Source organism: Mercenaria mercenaria, chromosome 7 (assembly GCF_021730395.1).
Source record: "Mercenaria mercenaria strain notata chromosome 7, MADL_Memer_1, whole genome shotgun sequence".
Classification (NCBI taxonomy): Eukaryota; Metazoa; Mollusca; class Bivalvia; order Venerida; family Veneridae; genus Mercenaria; species Mercenaria mercenaria.
Genome location: NC_069367.1, coordinates 26,284,932 through 26,312,861, shown reverse-complemented (window position 1 = coordinate 26,312,861; position 27,930 = coordinate 26,284,932). Strand labels below are relative to the sequence as shown.

General features: G+C 36.5%; 1 protein-coding gene across 8 annotated transcripts in view; it reads right to left on the bottom strand.

Moving 5' to 3' along the window:
* Positions 1–27,930, bottom strand: part of LOC123554479 (DISP complex protein LRCH3-like) — a 68,181-nt gene that overhangs the window by 20,977 nt on the left and 19,274 nt on the right. For 4 of the 8 annotated variants that reach the window (XM_045344667.2, XM_045344669.2, XM_053547879.1 and 1 more), the window contains exons 3-15: positions 19,231–19,360; positions 17,927–18,032; positions 16,820–16,956; positions 15,964–16,100; positions 15,033–15,159; positions 12,159–12,530; positions 11,400–11,558; positions 10,822–10,991; positions 10,312–10,353; positions 5,366–6,334; positions 4,150–4,302; positions 3,240–3,546; positions 611–727 (exon numbers count right to left, since the gene is read on the bottom strand). In XM_045344667.2, the coding sequence (XP_045200602.2) occupies positions 611–727; positions 3,240–3,546; positions 4,150–4,302; positions 5,366–6,334; positions 10,312–10,353; positions 10,822–10,991; positions 11,400–11,558; positions 12,159–12,530; positions 15,033–15,159; positions 15,964–16,100; positions 16,820–16,956; positions 17,927–18,032; positions 19,231–19,360 (2,926 nt within the window). Of the gene's footprint in view, positions 1–610; positions 728–3,239; positions 3,547–4,149; positions 4,303–5,365; positions 6,335–8,008; positions 8,048–10,311; positions 10,354–10,821; positions 10,992–11,399; positions 11,559–12,158; positions 12,531–15,032; positions 15,160–15,963; positions 16,101–16,819; positions 16,957–17,926; positions 18,033–19,230; positions 19,361–27,930 lie in introns of all 8 variants that reach the window. The other 4 variants (XM_053547884.1, XM_053547881.1, XM_053547883.1 and 1 more) reach the window with 4 other exon arrangements.

The window sequence follows — 27,930 nt, the reverse complement described above, 5'->3', positions numbered from 1 at the left end:
TCATAAGAAATGCTTGGCTTATTCACACTGACTGTATGACCTTGTTTGTTTGTTTTGGGTTTAACACTGTTTTTAACAGTATTTCAGTCATGTTACGGTGGGCAGTTAACCTAACCGGTGCTCCTGGATTCTGTACCAGTACAAACCTGTTCTCCACAATTAACTGCCAACTTCCCCATATGGATCAGAGGTGGAGGACTAATGATTTCAGACACAATGTTGTTTATCATATAGTCACGGAGAACATACGCCCAGCCCGAGGATCGAACTCACAACCCCGCGATCTGTAGACCGACGCTCTACCTACTGAGAAGGCGGGCGGGTCTGTATGATTTTGATATATGTGTATGATACAATGAATCATGAATGGTAACAACTGTGTTAAGTATAAACTAGACATACTACAGACCAAGAAATTATTGAATACACAACTGATACACAGAAATGAATCTCATGGAGGAACGTATTTCAAATATACCCAATTGAGTTTTAAATAGGCAAAATGCTAATATCCAAACCAAAGCAATAGGGTTATACCTTATTGGCTCTGTAAGCATTATCTATTGCTCTGAATGAATATCTTTTCACCAGACTGTATGTTATTACCTACCCTGTTCATATAATTATTTACTGCATCTTTTTGTATAGACCGTAACCTCTGGTCCGCTTTAGGTTTGTTTGCATCTGCAGATTTCAAATTGGTGCTGGATTTACGTATCTCTTCATCCTAAAAAAAAAACAAGAGGACCATGATGGTCCTGAATCGCTCACCTGTCCCCACATTACCCAGTTTTAAACCGAGTATGACATCGTTTTCTATTATTTGACACTGTGACCTAGTTTTTTAGCTCATGTGACCCAGTGTTGAACCTGACCTAGATATCATCAAGATAAAAATTCTAACCAATTTTCATGAAGATCCATTGAAAAATATGGCCTCTAGAGAGGTCACAAGGTTTTTTATTATTTGACCTACTGACCTAGTTATTGAACCTGACCTAGATATCATCAAGGTGAACATTCTGACCAATTTTCATGAAGATCCATTCACAAGTATGGCCTCTAGAGAGGTCACAAGGTTTTTCTATTTCTAGACCTACAGACCTAGTTTTTGATGGCACGTGACCCAGTTTCAAATCTGACCTAGATATCATCAAGATGAACATTCAAACCAACTTTCATACAGATCCCATGAAAAATATGGCCTCTAGAGAGGTCACAAGGTTTTTTTTATTATTTGACCTACTGATCTAGATATTAATGGCACGTGACCCAGTTTCGAACTTCACCTAGATATCATCAAGGTGAACATTCTGACCAATTTTCATGAAGATCCATTGAAAAGTATGGCCTGTAGAGAGGTCACAAGGTTTTCCTATTTTTAGACCTACTGACCTAGTTTTTGACCGCAGTTGACCCAGTTTTGATTTTACCTAGATATCATCAAGATGAACATTCTGACCAACTTTCATAAAGATCCCACAAAAAATGTGACCTCTACAGTGGTCACAAGCAAAAGTTTACGCACGGACGGACGCAGGCACGCACACACAGACGATGGATGCTGCACAATCACAAAAGCTCACCTTGTCACTATGTGACAGGTGAGCTAAAAAAATATGACATGTACACAGGGGTTTTATTAATCAATGAACTAGAAGGTGTTTTTGTCACAAAAACATGTCTCCTCCCTATGTATACCTTTGGTAGCCAATTTGTGCAGCAAAGCCGAACATGTCCTTGATATCCACAACTAGGGTTGGTACTTATCACTCTACTAGTCTAGTGAAGTTTCATCATAATCTGTCCAGCAGTTTGACCTGTGAAAGCCAGACAAGATTTTTCTATTTTTAGCTCTGGTGGCCATTTTGTGTAGCGAAGCTAGGCTTGATACTGATCACACCTGTGAAGTTTCGTTGAAATCTGGACAGCAGTTTGACCTGTGAAAGCCGGATAAGCTTAATGCGGATAGACAGACAGATGGCCTGATAGACGGCAAAGGCAAAAACAATACGTCTCCCCCAACTATTGAGGAGACAGAACTAAAAGGTGTTAGGTGCGTGGTAGAGGAGGGGGATCTGAGTGTCCCCCTTTTAGGACTTCATCTGCTGCAGGAAAAGTAGCTGTGGCTTCAGACCATTTATAGTAGAGGAAATTCCCACTACCTGGCCCTTACTGAAACCATGTGTGAGCATTTTTTTCCCACAGAAGTTTAATTACTATGCCTTTAACAAGTGGAAAAATCAAGTTGTCAATGACATAATTCCATTTTACATTTAACTAACCAACCATTTATGTTTACACTATTTACACAAGTCTGATCATTGACGATTTCACCTATTTACACAAATCCGAACACTGATGATTTCACCTATCCACACACACCTGAATATAGATGTTTTACCCTACCTACACAAGTCTGAACATTGATGTTTTCTCCTATCTCAAGTCTAACATTGATTTTTCCCTATTTAACACAAGTCTGGACATTGATGATTTCACCTATTACACAAGCTGAATCATTGATGATTTCACCTATTCACAAGTCCTAACACTATGATTTCACCTATTCACACACGCCTGAACATTGATGTTTTCAACTATTTGTAAACACAAGTCTGGACATTGATGATTTTACCTATTTACACAAAGTGATCATTGATGATTTCACCTATTTACACAAGTCTCAACACTAATGATTTCACCTATTCACACAAGCCTGAATACTGACATTTTAACCTATTCACACAAGGCTGAATATTGATGTTTTAACCTATTTACACAAGTCTGAACATTTGATGATTTCACCTATTTACACAAGTCTGACAATTTGATGATTTCACCTATTTACACAAGTCTGAACACTAAGGATTTCACCTATTCACACAAGTCTGAACATTGATGTTTACATCTATTTACACAAGTCTGAACACTGAGGATTTCACCTATTCACGCAAGTCTGAACATTGATGTTTACATCTATTTACACAAGTCTCAACACTAAGGATTTCACCTATTCACGCAAGTCTGAACATTGATGTTTTCACCTATTAACAAACAAATATCTGTAATTTTAACTTTTAAAAAAATTTTTTTGTTTGGTTCAACGTTGCATAGACACAATTATAGGTCATATGGCAACATTCCAGCTATAATGGTGGAGGAAAACCCCAGGTGTCCCTCTGTGCTATCAAATCTCTACCTCAGTATAATAAACAGTAAAATGTCAAAATAAATACCTGATTAAGGTTTGTTCTTTTTGATGTTGGTAAAGCACTCCGTGAACTTGTTGCTGGGCCTGGTGTTCTTGCAGCAGGTTTCGAAACTTTGGACACTGGTGCCTGGCCCCTTTCTGTTGGTTTGGTTCTCCGTGCCACTCCCGAACCCTGTGGAGTTTTTGGTCCGTCTTCTGTTGGACCATTGACTGATGGTGCGCCGTGAGGTGGGGTGGACTTTGTGGAGTTAAATGATGTATTGAGACTGTCACCAGCAGGTTGATGAGGTGAAGTTGTTCCGTTTACACTGACTTGTTCCTCTATAGGTCCACTGAAAATTGCAATAAGTTTAAGCAATTATTTATTGTTATTACATGCTAAAGATTAAATGCAATCCTTGATGTCAGCTGTCAGCTTAATACATTTTCAATATACAGAGAAACACATCCTGCTCGAACATCAGTGGGTGTAGCATCGGGATCAACTTGAGCAATCCCTTTCGTCACAAGTAGTTTTCCTTACAAATTTTAGGTCTGGATTGCTGAAAACCCCCGATATTTCAAGCAGTTTGCTGATTCCATTTCAGCTTCCAGCAATTGGAGTTTTACTGTATTCAAAGAGTGCGTATTTTAAGAATACACAAAGAATATTATATTTTCAGAATATGCAAAGAATATTTACTGTCAGAATAACTATATCCGAAAAGTTTTTCATATTTTTTATGTTAGTAAAACTTTTGGTTTCTCTGTGAACATGGTGAACTTTCCTATTTGTCCGTATCTTTCACACAACAAACTAAAAAGTGAGAAATACCTCATTTCTTCTATTTTAGTGTAACCCCAAAAGTTGATATAGGATAATAAGTGTCCACGCTTCAGTGGCATGATTTACACTGACACCCTTGTCACTTATTATCTGAAACAATCACACTTACTTAGTTAATGGCTGACCATGCTGTATTTGATTTGGATGACTAGTGGCCGGCAGCCTCTGGTTCGAGTCTGACACCGTCCGCCTGTATGGCTGGTTCCCTTCACCTGGTCGCCTCTCCTCTTTGAAACTGTTAGAGGCACTTACAGTCGGTTTCCTATAAATGCGAAATACAAATTCTACTGCTAACAACAGAACAAATTAAGACAGAAACTGATCTACATAGAATATCATGTCTCTTACTGGTTCTCATTGCCTATACTTATCATTCTTGCCTTTACTTTTTAGTCTTGCCTTTACTTTTTATCCTTTCCAAACAATTTCTGTTTAAAGCACATTGCTGACATGCAGACTTCCATATACAAACTAAAAATGCATGCTTTTAAATGAAAACTAAATCAACATTCAATACAATATGGCATGTTTTATTCATCTAAAAGTATCCAACTAATTTATTATTTTGTAAAATTTTTTTTCCACAAAATCTAAAATGCACTTTAAAACTGTGACTAAAATTCCATCTTTATATTTTCGTTTTACAAACTGCAAATATCCTATACAAACAGGAAGCATTTAATTACATGTAACATAATTAAAGAAACATTCAAAACAGAAAATGGTTTCCACAGAAAGAGGAAAGTGTCCCAGAAACATGCAAAAAAGGATTCCAAAGCATGCGCAAAATAGTAAAAGATCCCCTAATCCCACACGCTTAAAAACTTCAAACATCCTAACCAACAATCTAACATCTAAAGCATGTGTTAGTAATTTTTACTGAAAAGAAAATGCATTCATTTTCTTGTAGTCTACTATGCTAATTGTCTCGACTGTTAACTGATATTTAATAATGTACGGTCTCTTAGTATCATACTGAAGATGCCTTAACCTGAAATTTGAACAAAATCATTTTTTCTTTTTTTTTTTTGAAAAGAAAATATAAGCCCCACCATGAGAAAACCAACATAGTGCATTTGCGACCAGCATGGATGCAAACCAATTCATGCATCAGCGCAGTCTGGTCAGGATCCATACTGTTCACTAACGGCTACTGTAATTGCATTAGGCTTTGAAAGCGAGCAGCATGGATCCTGACCAGACTGCGTGGATACGCAGGCTGGTCTGGATCTATGCTGGTCGCAAACGCACTATGTTGGTTTTCTCATGGCGCGGCTCATATTTGTCAGCATAGTCAAAATTATTCCAATGTGTTGTAAACCTACCTGTAGTGTGGGTAGGAATCTAGAGGCATGCTGTTAGTAGAATCATGCTGGTTGCCATAGCGACCATGCTCCTGGTGGCCATGGTGATCATGCTCTTGGTTACTATGGTGACCTAAATGTGTTGGTTCGGCTTGTTCACGCAACGGACTCATTGGTGCATGTTGGCTTGAATGTTCCCTATATGACATTTGCCCTATGGAGATATTTCGCGGACTTGTTTCATTTGGAGACACTACCCGAGGAACATTTTGGTAAAGATGTAAATTTGGACCTTGCTGAGCGTGCAATTCGCTAGAAACATGCCGTTGTCCACTCTGTCCGTACTGATGTGTACTTGGTCCAGAATGACTGTAACTGTTAACATATTGACTATTTGCACTATGCCTAGCATGTTCCTGACTTGAGGTACTGTACGTTGGGCTATAGGAACTGTTGACCGGACTTTGCCTATATTGTTCATTACTTTGCCCGTGGTACAGAGGGCTGCGTGGAGAATAACCTGGACTATGCTGACCAGTATCGCCATGCCCATACTGTCCTGCATTATGCCTCTGGTGGACTGCACTCTGTCCATGGGGAATATGATTTTGTCCATGAACACTATGACTCTGTCCTGAACCACTACCAGCCTGTCCATGAACACTATGGTTCGGTCCATGGAAACTAGGGCTATGCCCTTGGTGACCAGGACTCTGTTGTCCTGAACTCCTATAAGTCTGCCCAGGTCCATAATGTCCTTGACTACTGGCTCTTATATGATCACTATATCCTGCTGGAGTGTGTGAATAATTATGAAAGTTAGTCCGATCTGTTGTATGTTGGTTTGGACTCACTGGACTACGCGGTTCACTGTGCGATGGTACAGGGGAATTCCGTGCTTCATGCTGATTGGCTATTGGAGAAGGAGGTGGCGGCCATGCATGGTTACTGTTGTTGTAGTTGTAAGAATTGTTCGTTTTAAAATAGAAACTGTAAAGACAAGACAATACGCAATGCAAACATAATTTTTCACAGCTTAGCTCAGCTCGACAGATAAATGTAATGAATATTCATGCATCCTATTCCTACATCAGATATACATTTAAGATTTTTTTGTGAAAAATTTCATCTCTTCTTCATTTATTGAGTGTTTCACAACTCGCTGACACCTTACACATTGCAAATGACTGATAAATACTGAAGAAGAAAAAATTCCTGTCTACAACTCAAAGCATGATTTATTTTTGAGAGAATTTTCTCTTGGTCCATTCAGAACTAATGAATAATAGTTTAAGTACATCTTGTTAAATTGAAAATAAAAAAAAATAGTTCTGTCATACAGCAACTAAAATTTTAAGCTGAAACAGTAAGCTACGAAAATAGTAACAAAATATAACACAATTAAGCAATCAGCCACAATGATAATGTTTTAATCCCTAATCCAAAAGCCCTTACATGACCATCATTTTATTATGTTTCAGTTAAAAATAACAACACTCTCAGACTGTTAGTTTATGACTCTTGTCTTGATAGTTAATACTAACTCACTAGTAAAGACCCTGATATTTACTTGTACGAACGAAAAACAACATTTTTTTTCAACAAAAACAAATCCCAACTTTTATTTGCACACTTATTTCTAGTCTTGTTAAATTCACTTTAAGATTGTTAGTACACAACAGCTAAAATATTTTCTCTTCTTCAAAAAAAATACTGACACACCCATGTGACAAAATGATTTAAATTACTTATTGACAAAAAATGCAATCGCCCAAACCGTAACACAAGATACACCAGTCTGTAAGAGAGATACATAAAGCTGAATTGTTAGTGGACAGTCCGGGCGGCATGAGCAAAGAGCATGCAGAGTGGGCATGGAAGAACTCTTTACATTTATAAATGTTCCGAAAATATTGTTTCGCTTCCTCAATACTTCAAATGTTGTTACATTTTATAAATATTCTTACTCTCAAAATATTTCTCTAAAATCTGTTAACCTGACCCATCAAAACAGCAGAAATATCACCAAAATTTGCATGAATAGCCATACTTTGTTTTCTATTCTTCTCTTTTCATTAATGGGTTGGAAAACAATAGTTCAGCCCTTTTTTTGTAAATTTGGGGAAGGGTACCAGGTCCCTTTTGGAGAGGAAATTATCGTCGCGAAATCATTGTTTGGAGGAATATATTTGCTGAAAAGTTGTTAAAATCAGGACTGAAAATCAAAACTAATTTCATTTTTTTTTTTTGCATGGGGAATTTTTGGCCAAGGTGGGGAAAAAAGTATACTTTTTAGATTGGGGAATGGGGCCGAAATTCGGCCCTAAAATCAGCATAAAAAAAGGCCTGTAGTTGATCATTAAACCACTAACTTGAAGCTTTTTTTGACTCTGGAAACTTAAACTGAATCTGACCATACAAATGATTATACTGATATATATTTGGATCCAAGAATGAAGAAATGATTCTTAATACTGACATTTTGGTCAAAGAATGAAGAACACATTCTTACACTGATATTTTGGTCAAAGAATAAAGAACAGGTTCTTACAAAATCATTGCAATCAAGCAAGTAAGCTGTAAAAGTATATCGCCATGACCAAAGCATTTTAGCTGAAGTTGAGGCTGATTTTTAGAAAAATAATGATAAAAAAAAACACTTATTTCAATGCAGAAATCTTTAACAATAGGCTCGGCTTTGGTCTGTAATGGTACACATAATTAAATCAATCATTAATTTTTACATCATTTCTCCTAAAATATTCCACAACACTTCTCCTTACTGTTTTAATACTTAAATCATGAAACTTCAACTTAAATCACATTATCACATTCTTACATTTATAGGTACTTGTAAAATTAAATTCAAGAAATTTCCTTTAAAAAGAACAACATCATAACTTAAGCGCTTAACTTTTGTGCAAAAATGAAATTTCAATGAAAAATTGTAAAAAAAATCTTCTAAATGTTTTGTTTTACATAAGCTTAAATACACAACACACTTCAATCCAATTTATTCTACAGATTTTAAAAAAAAATATCAAAGCTGATACACAATATTAGGTAAAAAGTCTTCATTCAAAACAAAACAATTTTACCATGTTTATGTACCTATATTTAAACAAAGAACTAGCTTTGAAAGAAAGAACACCAGCTATTACATATAGACCAATTACCATGGAAACAAAGAAATACTTTTTTCAACAGATAAATTCAGAGAATAAAAAGACACCTTAGCTTTGAACTATACAAAAATACATGTATACCACCAATATATCAACTATTCTTGCTCTCCGATAAGATATAATATGGGTCTTTTATTACACCTTTTTATAAGGATTTTTTTCAACTTTGAAAGAAGAGCATTCATATCTTGTGCACCATTTACCTTACTCCATTTCAATTCTAAGAAAATAAATTTCAGATGTAAATTATCTAAAATTCTCTCATTTTGAGTTAATTCTGTTCAAAGATTGCTGCTTGGACTTCTGGCCACTACTCAAAGTAAGTGGGACATTTACAAAAATCAAGTACATTTTTACATTTTTTCTTGTATATATATGGCCAATTAAGTATATAATATGTTACGCATGATTTATGATGCTCCAATGACGTTAAGTTTTGTGGTAATGAAACGCAAAATAAATGATCCCTTAGCAAATTCATTTAACTGGTACTGTGTATTATGAGAAAATATGCAGAAAAGCCAGAGAGTCAATTATTTGAAAATCCCTGGTTTCTAACTGGATGCTTCGACTATTCAAGCTGTATTTCTCTTTTGTTTGCTAAAACATGTTTTTGGATAGTATTTCTGGTATGTTAACCAAACTTTCCCTGTTTATTAAACTGGTCTCTACAAGTAACTTACAACTTCCTAACATTTTTTTTTTGTTGGGCTCAATGTCACACCAACACAATTATAGGTCATGTGGCAACTTTTCAGCTTTTGATGTGGAGGAAGATCCAAGATGCCCCTCGACGCATTATTTCACCACTTGCCGGCACCTGGGTAGAACCATTGATCTTCTGTCAGCCAGCTAGATGGCCCCCTCATATGCAGAATTTGTGAGGCTCAAACCCACTTTGGTGAGGGGCAAGTAATCTGAAGTCTGCAATCTTAAACCATTCAGCCACATAGGTCCTTTTCTCCCCAAAAAATATCAGACGTTGATGGTGAATGACTTTTATAGTACTTTCTTCAGTCTATCACCTCAGAGACCTTACACCTATCTGCCCCCTAGCTATTGAGCAGACCACTCCTAAGTTAGGAAAATGTTAGTCCCTGGTTTACAAATCTCTCCCAGTTAAACGTTTCAAACTGTCCCAAGATCAAAAACATGTCTTTAATTAAACCAATGCTCTCACATTTTTATGGTTTCATTTTTCACTTCAAACATTACAAAATATTTAGTAACGACTGCTCTAGTTTCAAGGCTGATTATTTAACCTGTGAACACTGCAGTATTTTAGCGAAAACACTATTATTTTATATCATAAAATTTGAATGATTCAAGTATTCATTAGAAAACAGAAATACCAATTTAAAACTGGCTATCTTCAAAGTTACATCAATTCAGAATTAACTTATATTACCCAATTAACCTTTAGCCTGCTAGCGGCAAGTGATTCTGCCTTTGCGACCAGTGCAGACCAAGATCAGCCTGCACATCTGTGCAGGCTGATCATGGTCTGCACTGTTCGCTATTCAGTCAGTAAATTTTCAGTGAAAACCCCCTTGAATAATAAGTGGTACTGTCCAAATTGAAAGACGGACCAGTCCATTATACAAATATAGCAGGGTAAGGGTTAAGACTATGCAATATATTTACAGAGCCTCGTTATCTTCCTTTTTACTTCCAAGTTATTCCTAGACTTTAAATCCCGACAAACATAACTACAGGAAATACTGCACTGTCCAATTGACTACAAATTATACGAGGAAAGAAAAACCCGCCAGAGACCGCTACCTAAGACAGTTATCAACGGTATGCCGCCTTGCACGCATCACTCTGTAATCAGGATAAGCAGTATTAGCATTTGTAACCGTTATTGCTGAGAAGTTTAACACAAACTGCCTATCTTTGTTAGGTATAGTTTGGGCAGGATTATTTGCATCAAATGTATCTTATGTTCATTGATTTTGATTTCTACAGATAGATTTAATTATTAAAAACAACAAAGTGCTGCAACATTTACAATTTCAATGAATTATGTCTCATTCAATTTCAGCTTTTATCTCTCTTTTTTATTCATCCTCAGACCTATATAAAAAAAATAAGAAACTACCAAAGTTTACCAAGTTTTAACTTTAAGTACCAATGCACAATTCTATTACATATCAAAATACCATCCTACTTAAGACTTTATATAAAAAGAATAAACAAATTCCCCAAGTCTAAAGAAGTTTGTATCAAGAACAAACTGTTTACTACTACATTAAGAATAAACTATCCACCACAACTCGACAATACACATACTTATTTTCTGCTTTGTGTTGCCTCGCTTCTTCTTGTCTTCGCAGTTCTTCTGCCCGATGAGCCTCCTCTTTTTGCCTCGCCTCCTCTGCCTTTCTCGCCTCTGCCTCAGCAGCTTTACGTGCCTCCTCAGCCAGACGATGTTCTTCCTCCCTCCTTTTAGCTTCTTCAGCCTTTAATTTTGTAACAAAATGTCTGAATATTTAATTCTTTAATAAATTTTCTGCCACTGATTGTGGCTGGAACTTCCAGACTACAATGTTTAACAAATACTTTACAGGAGTTGTTTTATGAAAGAATTAAATTGCTGAATCTTATGCAAAAGTCTTTAAGTTAAATTTATTAATTTATTTTGTTGGGTTTAACGCCGCACGGACACAATTATAGGTCATATGGCCAATTTCCAACTTTGATTGTGAAGGAAGACCCCAGGTGCCTCTCTGTGCATTAGTTCATCACGACTGGGCACCTGGGTAGAACCACCAACCTTCCATAAGCGAGCTGGATGGCTTCCTCACATGAACTAAAACTAATTAAAGTTAAAAACATTAAAAAAAAAACCCACTCAATATCTCAATTACCTCTTCACGTTGCTTATTAAGTAACGCTTGCTGTTCATCTTGTATGCGCTGTGCAGCACGTCGTCGCTGTTCCCTCTCATCCTCTTCCTCCTGCTGTATACGTAACTGTTCCGCAATCTTTTTACGGTTCTCATACTCTTGCTTCTGTCGCTGTAATTCCTGGAGTGGAATGAAATATCACATTTATAAAGATCAAACAATACCGTGAGTGACAGCATAAAGTTATCTCACTGCACTGAGTGGAACAGTTTATAGATGTCACACTGCACTAAATGTAACAGTTGAAAAGCGTAACACAGCACTGAGTGTGACAGACTGTTACTGTTACCCTGCACTGAGTGTAACAGTTGAAAAATATCACACTACACTTATATGACAGTTGAAAACATCACAGTGCACTCGGAGTGTGACAGGTTGCAATGTATTGTGACTGACAGCGTAAGCATATTACACAGCAATAAGTATGACAATACATGAATGTTAAACTTATGTGAGAATAACAGTGAAATATATCAACCTGAGGAGAATAGAAACCCTTTATCAGAATAAACAGTAATAAAATTATACGAGGTGGAAAAAAACGTTACATAAATAACCAGCAAGGACAGAGAGGAAAATATATTTTCGTATACTAATGGTAAATATGAACTGTTCATTACTAAAATAAGTCACATGCATAAAATACCAACAGATAAAACATAAATGCAGAACTTGGCATATCTACCATGCATTAATTATAAAACAGGAGGTATAACTAACCCTTGTAAATTCATCTTCCAAGCTGGTGCCCAGAATAGTTGGGGCATCCCCCGCCTTACCGGGTCCTGGTCCCTGTGGCGTAGGAGGTGTAAGTGGGGTTGGGGGATTGCTTGGGTACAGAGTGGGTGGGGTAGGAGGAGTCGAAATTTGTGACTTTGAAGACGTTGACGACCCTGGTGTTAAAGTTTGTGGAGGCGAAGGTCTCTCAAGTTTTTCTGACGACAGCCGGCTGTTGATGCGCTGTGGCGGCTCTGGTGGTTCACGCCTAGGTTCCCATGGTGGTGGATATATTCTCTGGTCCCTGCATACTGCAGCTGCAGCTCGTATTGCAAGGTTGTTACTTTCAATAAGGTGCTGTGGTTCTGCAGTGCCCTAGAAAGGGTTAATATCAAACAAAGCATGCATCAGACAACTTTCATACGGTGCTAAATGGTGAATAACACAAACAGAAATTCCGTCATGCAAAAGATAAAGACTTATTTTCTATATTTGGAAATAAACAGTGTTAATCCTGAAAAATATAACTAAACATCAACTAGAAAATATCTATTTTCAGTAAAGAAAGTTTCTGCAACTAACATAAATATAATTTGCTACACATTTCATTCAGTGTTTCAAATAAAACAGTATCAACTGACATTTAACTACCTGAATTTTCATTCTGTCACAGTATACAAAAGCAAGAGAGCCAGCTACCATGCTATACTGCTTTTTATTGCATGTAACAATAACAATTCTTAGATCTATCAAACGGAAAATAGTCCTAGCTCACTTAAACTGGCCAATAACTGTCTTGATTTTCTTTACTTAAACTTAAACTGAACTCAACATGAATCAGAGGTGGAGGACAAAATGATCTCACAGTTATTTTTATCAAATCGTCACAGAGAACATAAACCTCATCTGGGGATCAAACAAACAACAATACAATCTGTACATCAGCACTTTCCCAACTGAGCTAAGCAGGCAGGCTTATTTCTGTAAACACTGCAAATATCTGCCACATTTTGCCACATATTACAAACTCCGGTACTACATCAGGAAAAAGCTACATGCAGAAAGAACGTAAGCAGTTAAATAATTTTACACCTTGGATGACAAACTTATCCTTTCATTATTTCCTTCAGAAGATTAATTGGAACCATTAACTCAGCAATGAAGTGAGAATTTCTACATTTGACAAAAGACATGCTTATTGTATAACCTTTAGCCTGCTGGCGGCAACTGATTCTGCCTTTGCGACCAGTGCAGACCAAGATCAGCCTGCATGGATGGTCTGCACTGTTTGCTAATCAGTCAGTAAACTTTCAGTGAACACTCCTTTGAATAATAAATGGTACTGCCAAATTGAATAATGAACAATTCCATTTTAGAAATTTAGCAGGGTAAGACTTAAAATAACATCTCTTTTGATTTCTGATTTTCCTGAAATACAGGTACGCAATGCAGCTAAATGTAAAGGAATAGAATGTTCTCAGACATAACCAGAACTTCATACAAAGCAGACAGACTTCAAATAACATTCTCCCCATCCCTCAGTTCATAAATAGTTTTAAATAAGAAATCAAATGCCATGCAATTTTCCTTTAGGAACGCCTTTATTGTTGCTGAAGCAATCTTTCTGGGGTCAGTACCATGCAATATCTTCAACCTTTTAGGGAACCAGTCTTCTACATTTTAGGTAATCCTGCCATTCTAAGCTTCCAAATGCAGGGTACCATGCAGAAAATGTTTCACTTACTTCCTGTGGGGAACCAGCCACATTTATCAATACAGTAAACCACGCTTATAAGGAACAGCTTGGGACCTTTAAAAATTGTTCCTTATAACTGAGGTTCCTTATATCCATATTGCGAACTAGTTCCTTGTAACCGAGGTTGGTATAACGAACAAAATTTGTATAGCGAACACTATTTGCCTGACGTTTGAAACGGGCTATGCATTCTCACTCCAGACCGGAAATGAATCTTTATGTGAGAAAGCTGCGAGACTCTGTCCATTTTTTTATGTTTATCTTGCACAAGGAAATTCTATACTTTAAATGACCAAATGATACCAGCAAAAGGAATTTATTTCGTGTCGCATCAATTCTGAAAACAATTTGAGCAAAATACTGTTGAATTGATTTGGGAACGGCTATGAAAAACAACACAATCAAGTCCTGTGACTGTCCTGCAAACATTCTAATTTCAATCATCATTTAATCCAGTTACTGCAATTAGTAGCGAATTCAAAACTCCTAAGTACGCCGCGTGTAAAAAATAAATTAATTCGTGACATAATCAGAGTGGTTTGTTGCATGTTGATGATTACGTAAACACAAAATACTACATGTACCTTAATCAACCATTCACCTTGGCCAGGAGCAAAAAGTCATCGTAAACCTTTTGACTGACAGGTGCACTGTTTCCCGTTAATGTAATTCATTGTGTATTGAGCAAGCACGCGCATGGCAAAAAAATATGCGTCCCTGGTCTTTATATCGTATCCGAGAATTAACAAACTATAGATCATAGTAATGAAATAATTTGTGTTTAAGTACGTGAAAGTGCCGACGTTACTCTGACGTAATCAGCGATTCTCCTGCTTATTTCCGTTTTTTAATAATCTTATATTCCTTTTGTCTGTTTGCTATAACCGGAGGGTTTTCCATTGTACTTTGGGACAGAGTGTTCCTTATAACCGAGTTCCCTATAACCGAGGATTTTTACATTGAATAGAGAAGGAATTAGATCGGGGAATTGAATACTGTTCCTTATAACCGAGTGTTCCTTATATCAGAGTTCCTTATAAGTGAGGTTTACTGTACATTCTGTTGTAATGTATCCAGAATCAACCTGATGCTGGGTACCATGCAGAAAATATTTCACTTACTTCCTGTGGGGACCAGCCACATTTATCAACACTATCTGTTGTACTGTAACCAGAATCACTACTCAATACTGTATGTCGCTTCCACTTGTCTGGAGACTCCATAAGATTTCTAAACTCTTCTGATGAACTGTGAATATTTCAAATAAACATTGTCAAGCATTTAACCCTTACCATGCTGGACATTTTTGTTTGTTTGTTTGTTTTGGGTTTAACCCCTTTTTTCAACAGTATTTCAGTCATGTAACAGCGGGCAGTTAACCTAACCAGTGTTCCTGGATTCTGTACCAGTACAAACCTGTTCTCCGCAAGTAACTGCCAACTTCCCCACATGAATCAGAGGTAGAGGACTAATGATTTCAGACACAATGTCGTTTATCAAATAGTCATGGAGAACATACGCCCTGCCCGAGGATTGAACTCGCGACCCCGCGATCCATAGAACGATGCTCTACCTACTGAGCTAAGCGGGCGGGTTATGCTGGACATTGATTCTGCCTTTGGGACCAGTGTAGACCAAGGTCAGCCTGCACATAAGTGCAGTCTGATCATGGTCTGCACTGTTCGCTATTCAGTCAGTAAATTTTCAGTAAACACCCCTTCAAATGATAAATGGTGCTGCCCAAATTGGAAGATGGACCAGTCCATTATAGGAATTTAGCATGATAAGGGTTAAATTGAAATAAACAAGTGAATTTTCAGCATTAAAGGGATACTCGGGTATATTTTCAAGAACGTATGTTCTATTTTTGTAAAATAATCAAAGCAAAATCTAAAAACAAGCAGTGTTCCTATTCATCTTACGTTCAAAAGTTGAAATCAACGAATCAGTATCCCTACCAAATTATCATTCTCACCATATCCACAAAATTTCATTCCCATTAAACAAAAACAGTTCACATCATACCATTAACAACTCTAACAAGGTACTTACACAGACTGTGCTGGTGGTAATGATTTCCTAAATCTTTTCATTTCTACCTCACCCAGCATGCCTAGGCGTGCCTTGTCTTCTCGTATAGCAATGATGTGTAAATACTTCATGATATGTTGCTTCCCTTTCGTACATACCTGTAAAACAATTCTTACAATGTCATTTGAGCTGCACCATGAGAAAACCAACATAGTGTGTATGCGACTTGTCAGCATGGATCCAGACCAGCCTGCGCATCCTTGCAGTCTGGTCAGGATCAATGCTATTCGCTAACAGATTCCCTAATTGCAATAGGCTTTGAAAGTGAACAGCATGGATCCTGACCAGACTGCGCGGATGAGCAGGCTGGTCTGGATCCATGCTGGTTGCAAACGCACTATGTTGGTTTTCTCATACTGATAAAGTCCATGTTATTTAGCCGCTTCCCAGCAGCCTTTATCTGTGGGAGAAGACCAAAGACTTTCCTTCACAGAAATTTCAGACATGGAGAGCACAGCGGTAGAACCACACACCCTCCATATTCAAGTACAATAGATTCCTTACATGTAGAAAATTGATAGAGCTAATACACTTGCTTAAAAGAGCCTGGAAAAAGGAGGTAAATTACTTCTAATCTACAGTTTTTTTCTCCATTTCTGTAGATTTCCATGGACACTTGAAATCAATTTTCATTCAACCGATGTAAACTTTTTGCCATCAATTTGAACAATATACCAAGACTTACATGAGCACGGTGTGTGTTTAATGGAGACTTACACACACAAGGGGTGTGTTTCATTGAAACTTACTTACACACGCAAGGTGCATAGTTAATGAGGACTTACATGAGCAGGGGACATGGTGAACAGTTACTTACATGAGCAGGAGGCGTGGTTAATGGGTTATTGTCTAGTATGATATCTTCTAAAGTTTCTATCCGCCTGAATACTGTTGGAATTTTGGAGACTCTGTTGGATGATATATCCAATTTTCTAAGGTTCAATTTGCTGATTTCTGCAAGACAGAAAAAACATACATTCACCAAAAAATCTGTATCAATAGAGAAAACATGCAAGTATCACCTTTGCCCAATAAGCAGAATAACAATGTTGCAAAAAGATTACTTTTTGCGAGTTTAAGTACTAAATGTAGACAGACCTGTCATCAATGCAATACTTTGAAACTTGATTTCACCGGTCATGATATTCTGCCTTTTTGGTCAAAACAGCTTTTTTGTGGGGAAATGACTGTGTGGATTTTTAAGAAATGACTTTTTATTTTTTTGGTGTTCATGCGAAATGAATGACAGAACAGAATTAGCAAATCAAAAATAAAATCTTATTATCTTTTCTTATATTTACATTATATTTCCTTTCCTTTTGTAAACAAGATTATATTATAAAAGTTTTGCAGCATTTAGCACTAAAATCACCTACAGTCATCTAAGAAACATTCTCCTTGACAATTCACACACGTTGTCTAAACAGCAGCCATTTATCACTAAGCAGTGTTGACATAACTATTGCCCCTATAATTTTGGTGACCATATGAAATGAACGTCATAATTTTCAATGGAAAAGAATAGTGCAGCAACAAATTTAATTATTGACCTGTTTATTGAACATAAAACGAAAATTTCATTTGCTTGTTGGGGTATAATTTTGTGGATTGGATCAACAATGACATCCAAGGTAATAAGTCCCCAACAAATATTGATATTACATTTGACATTTGAACAAATATCTTAATAATCATGCCCATATTAACCTTTAGCTTGCTAAATTTCTAAAATAGACTGGTCCATCATTCAATCTGGACAGTACCATTTATTACTGAAAGAGGTGTTCACTGAAAATCTATAGAATGAATAGCGAACAGCGCATACCATGATCTTGTTCTGCGCTGGTCGCAAAGGCAGAATCGCTTGCCGCCAGCAGGCTAAATGTTTATACTTGCAAACAAAACGCATCAACACAACACTTACCAACTGGGAGTTCTTGTAAAAAATTGCGTCTAACATTCAGGGATTTCAGTGACTTGAGATCGCCAATTTGTAAAGGAAGGTGTGAGATTTCATTGCAACTGACATCCTGCAAAAATATAAATCTTATGACTTAAGATGATTTAATCATATATTTTTGGTACTTGTAAGCGGTCATCTAAATGTTGATATCAAATTTTTTAGTCAATACGGCTTTTGGTTTAAATATATTGGCATAATAATTATTCTGCAAACTATATCTATAAATAAGACCAAGTAGTTTGGATGTGTGTGTGTGTTTTGTGCGTGTTCTTAAAAAATTTTAATTAATGACACATTACCACAATGTATGTCAAGTGACAGTCTCTATGTGCACCTACAGGGTATAACTTCAGATGTGTGTTTGGGTTAAGTGTCTTTTTCAGCAATTTTTCTGTCATATAAACGAAGGTGTCTACTAGTCTTGTAGTAGTGAGCACAATGCCCAGCTTTATAGTGTTGCCTCACTGGAATATCACGCCTTAGACACGTGACATGATATCCCACCCATTCACATTGTACTGACATCGAGCTGACCACTCTTAGCACTATCCTCCTAATGTTGAGCACCAAGTGAGGAAGCTGCCAGTACCATTTTTTACGTCTTTGGTATGACAAGGCCAGGGATCGAACCCATGACCTCCCGCATAAGAAGTGGGCGCTCTACCACTAGGCTACAGAGGCAGTACTTCAGACAGACAGAACAACCAATCTTCCATAAGCCACCTGGATGACTTCCCTATATGACAATTGCATCATCGCTTGCACGGTTTCGAACAAACAGTGGTGAGCAATTGACTCCTGGCCCCGTGTTCACAAAACATTTTCAGTCTCAGCTGAGTTTGATAATGAAACTTTATTTGTCATTTATATCTTAATGGCCTGATGAAAACTAAATTTTAAGTTAATAACTATTCTCAAGTGACTATCCAGTAATGATGGTCAGTCTCAGTTGGAATTTAACCATTAAGTTTTAGTAAAATTGATATTAAAATTTCAAACTCAAACTCAGCTGAGACCGAAAAATGTTTTGTGAACACGGGGCCTGTTCAGCAACCTTGGTCATTTGACCAACAAGGCCTTCTTTTGAAATTCTACACATACAATTTTTTAGCCAAACTTTAAGGAGTTTAATTATAAAACAGGAACAGCAAATACTGCTAATTACTGGTCTGTAAAAAAGTAACTACAGAAGAAAATGTAATACTGCTCTTTTAGATTCTAGAGAGCATCTTATATAAAATAAAACCATTGTACAAAATACATACAAGTTCCATAAGTTTATCGAGTACTCCTATCTCCTCTGGCAGTGAGACTAGACGGTTGTGACTCGCTATCAATACTTCTAATGCCTGTAGCTGACTAATGAAGGACGGTATAATTGACAGCTGATTCCGACTGAAATGAAAAAGAAAAATAGTTTTAAGAAAAATATAATGTATACAGTAATTTGGAAAAATTACCAACTGCTCAAGGTCATAAAGGGATGAGCCAAACGCTTAAGTTATCAAAGGTTTTCAGTCATCCCATCTTAAAAAATTTCAAGAAAACTGCCTGGGACCACAGGAATCGCATAAAGCAGCCCAACAACTGAAAAATATTATCTTATGTGCTTAAGTGATTATTTTCTGATAAAGTTCATGTGCATTATATTGCCACTTAGTTCCTCTGGGTATGTTTTTAAAAATTGCACCAAGAAACTTACAATGACTAATCAAACGAAACTTTAAAAAAAATGCTTTTCTGATATAAATAGAACCCTACCATGCAGAAAGAATGCATTATCACATCATTTAATTGAGAGGCTCTCTACACAAACCTTGTCTTCTTTTTTTACTGTTGTAATTCATATCTAGAAACTACACGATCACTACCAAGGAGTCTCTTCTGTTCTCACAGTTAAATTGACCACAGATATTGTTACATGCACTTTATATCATTCATCCGCCACCTTTTTTCGAGTAGCGATTCAAGTTACTAAGTCAATTGTTAAGTTCTATTTTTTACATCATTTGTAGTGAAAAATCTCACATTTCTCACATTTCATCAGGACATTAGGAAGAGGTTACCAAGACCTGTTACAGAAACTGAAATTTGGTGGCTTCCTAATCCAAAATTAGCCGATTATTTCCTAATTTGTGAAATATACTGCTAAATCAAAAATATCGTGGGGCCGGATTTTCATGGAATTCAGCTGAGTCAATCCATGAAATTAAATCTGGATAAATAAGACAATGTTCTATTTCTTCTATCTGTATCTTTTGAAATCAACAAATTATGGGTCCCCATAAAACTGTTGTTTGCCAAAACCACAAAATTTTATTCAATGAAATTTTATGATTTTACAGTAACTGACAAATTAGGATTGTATTTTATAAGCCGCATTTCGCAGAATTTTCTCTGTCAAGAATTTTTTTTTTTCAAATGGGATGTGTCCTGTTTGACAAGGGTTAAACGACCTACATAATTTTGTAAACTATGCTTAACAACAGCATCTTAGATTTCAACCTCTCCATAACAACAACCCAACTATATCAACCTTTCCATATCAGCAACCTAACTATATCAACCTCTCCAAAACAGCGACCTTACTATATCAACCTTTCCATATCAGCAACCTAACTATATCAACCTCTCCATAACAGCAACCTTACTATATCAACCTTACCATATCAGCAACCTAACTATATCAACCTCTCCATAACAGCGACCTTACTATATCAACCTTTCAATATCAGCAACCTAACTACATCAACCTCTCCATATCAGCAACCTAACTATATCAACCTCTCCATATCAGCAACCTAACTTTATCAACCTCTCCAAAACAGCGACCTTACTATATCAACCTTTCCATATCAGCAACCTAACTATATCAACCTCTCCATAACAGCAACCTTACTATATCAACCTTACCATATCAGCAACCTAACTATATCAACCTCTCCATAACAGTGACCTTACTATATCAACCTCTCCATATCAGCAACCTAACTATATCAACCTCTCCGTAACAGCAACCTAACTATATCAACCTCTCCATAACAGCGACCTTACTATATCAACCTCTCCATATCAGCAACCTAACTATATCAACCTCTCCATAACAGCAACCTAACTATATCAACCTCTCCATATCAGCGACCTTACTATATCAACCTTTCCATATCAGCAACCTAACTATATCAACCTCTCCATATCAGCAACCTAACTATATCAACCTCTCCGTAACAGCAACCTAACTATATCAACCTCTCCATAACAGCGACCTTACTATATCAACCTCTCCATATCAGCAACCTAACTATATCAACCTCTCCATAACAGCAACCTAACTATATCAACCTCTCCATAACAGCGACCTTACTATATCAACCTCTCCATATCAGCAACCTAACTATATCAACCTCTCCATAACAGCGACCTTACTATATCAACCTCTCCATATCAGCAACCTAACTATATCAACCTCTCCATAACAGCGACCTTACTATATCAACCTCTCCATATCAGCAACCTAACTATATCAACCTCTCCATAACAGCAACCTAACTATATCAACCTTTCCATATCAGCAACCTAACTATATCAACCTCTACTTAACAGCGACCTTACTATATCAACCTCTCCATATCAGCAACCTAACTATATCAACCTCTCCATATCAGCAACCTAACTATATCAACCTCTCCATATCAGCAACCTAACTATATCAACCTCTCCATAACAGCGACCTTACTATATCAACCTCTCCATATCAGCAACCTTACTATATCAACCTTTCCATAACAGCAACCTAACTATATCAACCTTTCCATAACAGCAACCTAACTATATCAACCTCTCCATAACAGCGACCTTACTATATCAACCTTTCCATAACAGCAACCTAACTATATCAACCTCTCCATATCAGCAACCTAACTATATCAACCTTTCCATATCAGCAACCTAACTATATCAACCTCTCCATAACAGCGACCTTACTATATCAACCTTTCCATATCAGCAACCTAACTACATCAACCTCTCCATATCAGCAACCTAACTATATCAACCTCTCCATATCAGCAACCTAACTATATCAACCTCTCCATAACAGCGACCTTACTATATCAACCTTTCCATATCAGCAACCTAACTATATCAACCTCGACATAACAGCGACCTTACTATATCAACCTTTCCATATCAGCAACCTAACTATATCAACCTCTCCGTATCAGCGACCTTACTATATCAACCTTTCCATATCAGCAACCTAACTATATCAACCTCTCCGTAACAGCGACCTTACTATATCAACCTTTCCATATCAGCAACCTAACTATATCAACCTCTCCATATCAGCAACCTAACTATATCAACCTCTCCATATCAGCAACCTAACTATATCAACCTCTCCATAACAGCAACCTAACTATATCAACCTCTCCATAACAGCGACCTTACTATATCAACCTTTCCATATCAGCAACCTAACTATATCAACCTCTCCATAACAGCAACCTAACTATATCAACCTCTCCATATCAGCAACCTAACTATATCAACCTCTCCATATCAGCAACCTAACTATATCAACCTCTCCATATCAGCAACCTAACTATATCAACCTCTCCATATCAGCAACCTTACTATATCAACCTTTCCATATCAGCAACCTAACTATATCAACCTTTCCATATCAGCTACCTAACTATATCAACCTCTCCATAACAGCGACCTTACTATATCAACCTTTCCATATCAGCAACCTAACTATATCAACCTCTCCGTAACAGCGACCTTACTATATCAACCTTTCCATATCAGCAACCTAACTATATCAACCTCTCCATATCAGCGACCTAACTTTATCAACCTCTCCATAACAGCGACCTTACTATATCAACCTTTCCATATCAGCAACCTAACTATATCAACCTTTCCATATCAGCAACCTAACTATATCAACCTCTCCATATCAGCAACCTAACTATATCAACCTCTCCATAACAGCGACCTTACTATATCAACCTTTCCATATCAGCAACCTAACTATATCAACCTCTCCGTAACAGCAACCTAACTATATCAACCTTTCCATATCAGCAACCTAACTATATCAACCTCTCCGTAACAGCAACCTAACTATATCAACCTCTACTTAACAGCAACCTAACTATATCAACCTTTCCATATCAGCAACCTAACTATATCAACCTCTCCATAACAGCAACCTAACTATATCAACCTTTCCATATCAGCAACCTAACTATATCAACCTCTCCATATCAGCAACCTAACTATATCAACCTCTCCATAACAGCGACCTTACTATATCAACCTTTCCATATCAGCAACCTAACTATATCAACCTCTCCGTAACAGCAACCTAACTATATCAATCTCTACTTAACAGCAACCTAACTATATCAACCTCTCCATAACAGCGACCTTACTATATCAACCTTTCCATATCAGCAAACTAACTATATCAACCTTTCCATAACAGCAACCTAACTATATCAACCTCTCCATATCAGCAAACTAACTATATCAACCTTTCCATAACAGCAACCTAACTATATCAACCTCTCCATATCAGCAAACTAACTATATCAACCTCTCCATAACAACCATCTTACCATATCAAGCACTCCAGACCAATGGCTTAACTAAATCAACCTCTCCAAAACAACATTATATATAAGTAATAATTAACCTCTCCAGAACAGTCATCTGACATTTAAAATCAACCTCTCTATAACATGATCTATGAATTAGAAAAAAAAGCCATGCTGCACTACAGAGGTATGTATACGGTCATCACTCTCTAACATAAAACTGTGGGAAAGTACCCCTATAATATTTTAATTATTTCCTTTTATCAGCATTTACATGCTTATGATAGCTTCCTTTGAAACAAGAGACTCTTTATGTTTCCTTATTACTTGATGCAGCGTTTTTATCAATAATGAGAGCATCTGTAGAGGAATACACCATTAATAACCCTGAAAATTCCATGCATTAACCAGCAGAATAAACCTGAAATCTTCATGCATTAACTGGCAGTCGAAATGGCAACAAATTTTTGACATAAATGTATAAGATTCTACACTGCTCTTTTTTTTTTCTCTGGTAGAATACAATTTGATCTAACCTAGACAAAGATCTATTACAAAAACGAGCATTTTGACATCTCAATAAATCTGATGCAAGCCATTTCTACAGAAATATAAGTGATCAAAGTGCTTATCCTTGGAAATATTGCAGACAACTAGATTTATTCATCTTCCTTACAAGTCTGAATGTACTCCATTTGATCTTTGAGGAGCTTGTCTTGATTTTATTAATAGTGAGGAGGCCTACACATTATGAACAAGAGCTGTCCGTAAGACAGTGTGCTCCACTATTCAGCGCTTTTGACAGTACTAGAAATACATTCTGCATGCCCACATGCTCAAAATGTTGCCACAAATAAATATAACCATAAGGAATCCGTAATAAAATCAGAAACAGTTCTAAAAGAATCGTAACAGTCTGGAAGACAAACACTTTGGTAAAAAAAAATATGAGCTATTAGGGTTTTATTCCAGTTCTAATAAGGTTGATTAAGGCTCTGTTACAATTGCGTTATTCGCATTTTTTTCTTACACATCCAGAGCAATCCGGGGATGGGAATCCGGAACTCATATGCAAGCCCATCCGGGCCCGGGGGTAGTGTGATTCTGGCTTAATAAAACAACAGAATGTCAAATCTATTTGCTGCAACTTTTAATTTGCTTTAACACATATAGTTCAGCTATTCAGCTGAGGCACAAATTAATGAGTTTCTAGATGGCATTTTGTAATACAAATATTTTGTCTGGAAAAATCCCAGTTATATAATTCACATGGAGAATTCTGTACATATTTTGATATGATTCCTCCATAAATCAATAAAATGCAATCAACACTAAGAGACCCAACATGGAACTTTTCAGACAAAGAAATCACTACATCAAGTTAAGGTAGTTATGCACATTCAGATCTTTTTTTTATACTGTGTAGAATTTAATTAAACCCTGATTTTTTAAAATCTTAGAATAAGCAGATCTACAGGAAAAATGGCAACTAGAAGATAGAGTTGAGTGCTTGATTTTTTACTGGACAGATTTTAATTTTTTTTTTTTTGGAACATACACAACTTTTCAAAATTGGAATCTATGGGAAATTTTTCATGACTACAAATTTTTACTGTGTAGATTTTTATGAAACTTTAACCGGTTGCAAATCAATATTGTCCATTACACAGATAAAATAAAATATATAGGTCCATGAGTTTATTTACGAGATATATTCCCATTTGTAAATTTCATGCAGATTTCAAGACTTCATTTTGGTTTATTACATTTGGCTACATTCTGGTCAAAATTGTTGTTTTTATAAACATACACATGGGATGACATTTATGCCAGGGCAAGGCTTAGAATAAATGACATTGTGCCATGATCTCCAACTGATCAAACATGCAGAACTACCTTAAGGTAAAGGTAAGCAAAGAGCAAAATGTGTGTGTGCTGTTTTTTATTTTTTTTTTTCAGTCAAAAATTATATAACTGATTCCAGACTCTTATAACTTCATACTGTTTTGTAATTTCTTGAATTATAACTGTTAAGAAGTTTTTCAGAGACCGAGCTCATCTCCGATTTAGACAGACCCAAAGTGTTGAAGAAAATATCTAATGTGCAGGCAGTTCTTATTGGATGTGTAGACTTATCTTGGTCTTTACTGGTCACAAAGGCAAAAACAAGAGCACCGCCTTGCGGGTGCTGACGCTCATCTGATTTTTTTTGTATAATAGAAATATTGTCCTACCCATGATTTTCTAAGTCTAAAAAGGGCCATCATTCTTGCAAAAAGCAGGATAGAGTTATGTTTCTTGATGTACAGTGTCCACTTATGATTGTGAAAAACTGTTGCAAGTTTTAAGTTGCAATAGCTTTGATAGTTTATGAGAAAAGTTGCCTTAAACATAATACTCAACCAAGAAAATGATTTTCTAAGTCCAAAAGGGGCAATAATTATTGCAAAAAGCAGGATGGAGTTATGTTGCTTGCTTTACAGGGTCAGCTTATGATGGTGAACAAGTGTTGCAAGCTTCAAAGCAATAGCTTTGATAGTTTAAGAGAAAAAGTTGACCTAAACATAAAACTTAACCAAGAAATCTGATATTTTCTAAGTCCAAAAGGGGCCATAAATCTTGCAAAAAGCAGGATGGAGTTACGTTTCTTGCTGTACAGGGTCAGCTTATGATGGTGAACAAGTGTTGCAAGTTTTAAAGCAATAGCTTTGATAGTTTAGGATAAAAGCTGACCTAAACATAAAACTTAACCAAGAAAACTGATTTTCTAAGTCCAAAAGGGGCAATAATTCTTGCAAAAAGCAAGATGGAGTTATGTGTCTTGATGTACAGGGTCTGCTTATGATGGTGAACAAATATTCCAAGTTTCAAAGCAATAGCTTTGATAGTTTAGGAGAAAAGTTGACCTAAACATAAAACTTAACCAAGAAATCTGATATTTTCTAAGTACAAAAGGGGCCATAAATCTTGCAAAAAGCAAGATGGAGTTATGTTTCTTGCTATACAGGGTCAGCTTATGATGGTGAACAAGTCTTCCAAGTTTCAAAGCAATAGCTTTGATAGTTTAGGAGAAAAGCTGACCTAAACATAAAACTTAACCAGGCAACGCCGACGCAGACGCCGACGCCGACGCCGACAACCGCTCAAGTGATGACAATAACTCATCATTTTTTTTCAAAAAATCAGATGAGCTAAAAATCACTTGCCCCCAGCAGGCTAAAGGTCACACTTCCTATGATTATAGATATTGGAGACAGTTTTGAACCACATGATCACATAAGACTCTGATATCTGATCTCTAAACCACAATCTGCAAGCCTTTTTAGTTTCCTGGAGAAAATACAATGTACTAGCATACAGATAAATGTAAAGCATACAGCTATTCCATAAATTATGAAATCTATCAGACATACGGTTTAGCATAGGAGCAGGAAAGTAAATTCAGAACAGTCTGTTTTCCTTGATCCATGAGAGACAAAATCTTTAACTCAATACAGACATTTTGTCAGTAATGATGCCAATTTTACAGATAAAATCAAGAAATATTGGCATCGAGGAAAAAAAACAACACTGGCACAATTAATACAAGTGGATCTACAATAGACTCACATAGGGAAAGACTTTCACCTTTCTCATTTTTTTTCTCCTCTTTTTTCTTTATTTTCTTTTTATTTTATTTTTTTGCTTAAATTTTGATTAAACATATCTGAGGTAATTCCTATCTTACAATATCCATGTGCACTTAGCTATTATAATCTCATTCTGAAATATGCACAATACAGACAATGGATTTTGCTAGTGGTTACAGGTGTTCAAGAAAATTATAAATCAATAAAGTTTATATGAAAATAATTCCAGTCAAATAATCATACACAATTCAAGATGTTTTCCTCTGAAAATCAGCATTTTATCACATGAAATTTAGTTTTTTGTGAAACAGATCTAACAGCAAAGTGTGCATAAAAAAACATGTAACCATTTTTAAGCTTCCATAGTATACCCACAAGTAAATGATATGTGATGCTGAATCAGATTCTTTACATACAACGGCAGGATTTAATTTTTATACATGCATGTGCAGTCTTCAAATATTTTCAAGGGATTTTTTTTGTTAGGTTTAATGTCACACCAACACACAGTCAAAAGGCGACTTTCCAACTTTTTGATGATGCAGGAGGACCCCAGGTGCCCCTCCATGCATTATTTCATTACGGGTGAGTACCTGGGCAGGACCACCGACCACTGACACACCGTAAGCCAGCTGGATGAAGAATTCAACATTCCGAGTGAGGCTTGAACCCACATCAGTGAGGGGCAAGTGATTTGAAGTCAGCGACCTTAACCACTCGGCCATGGATT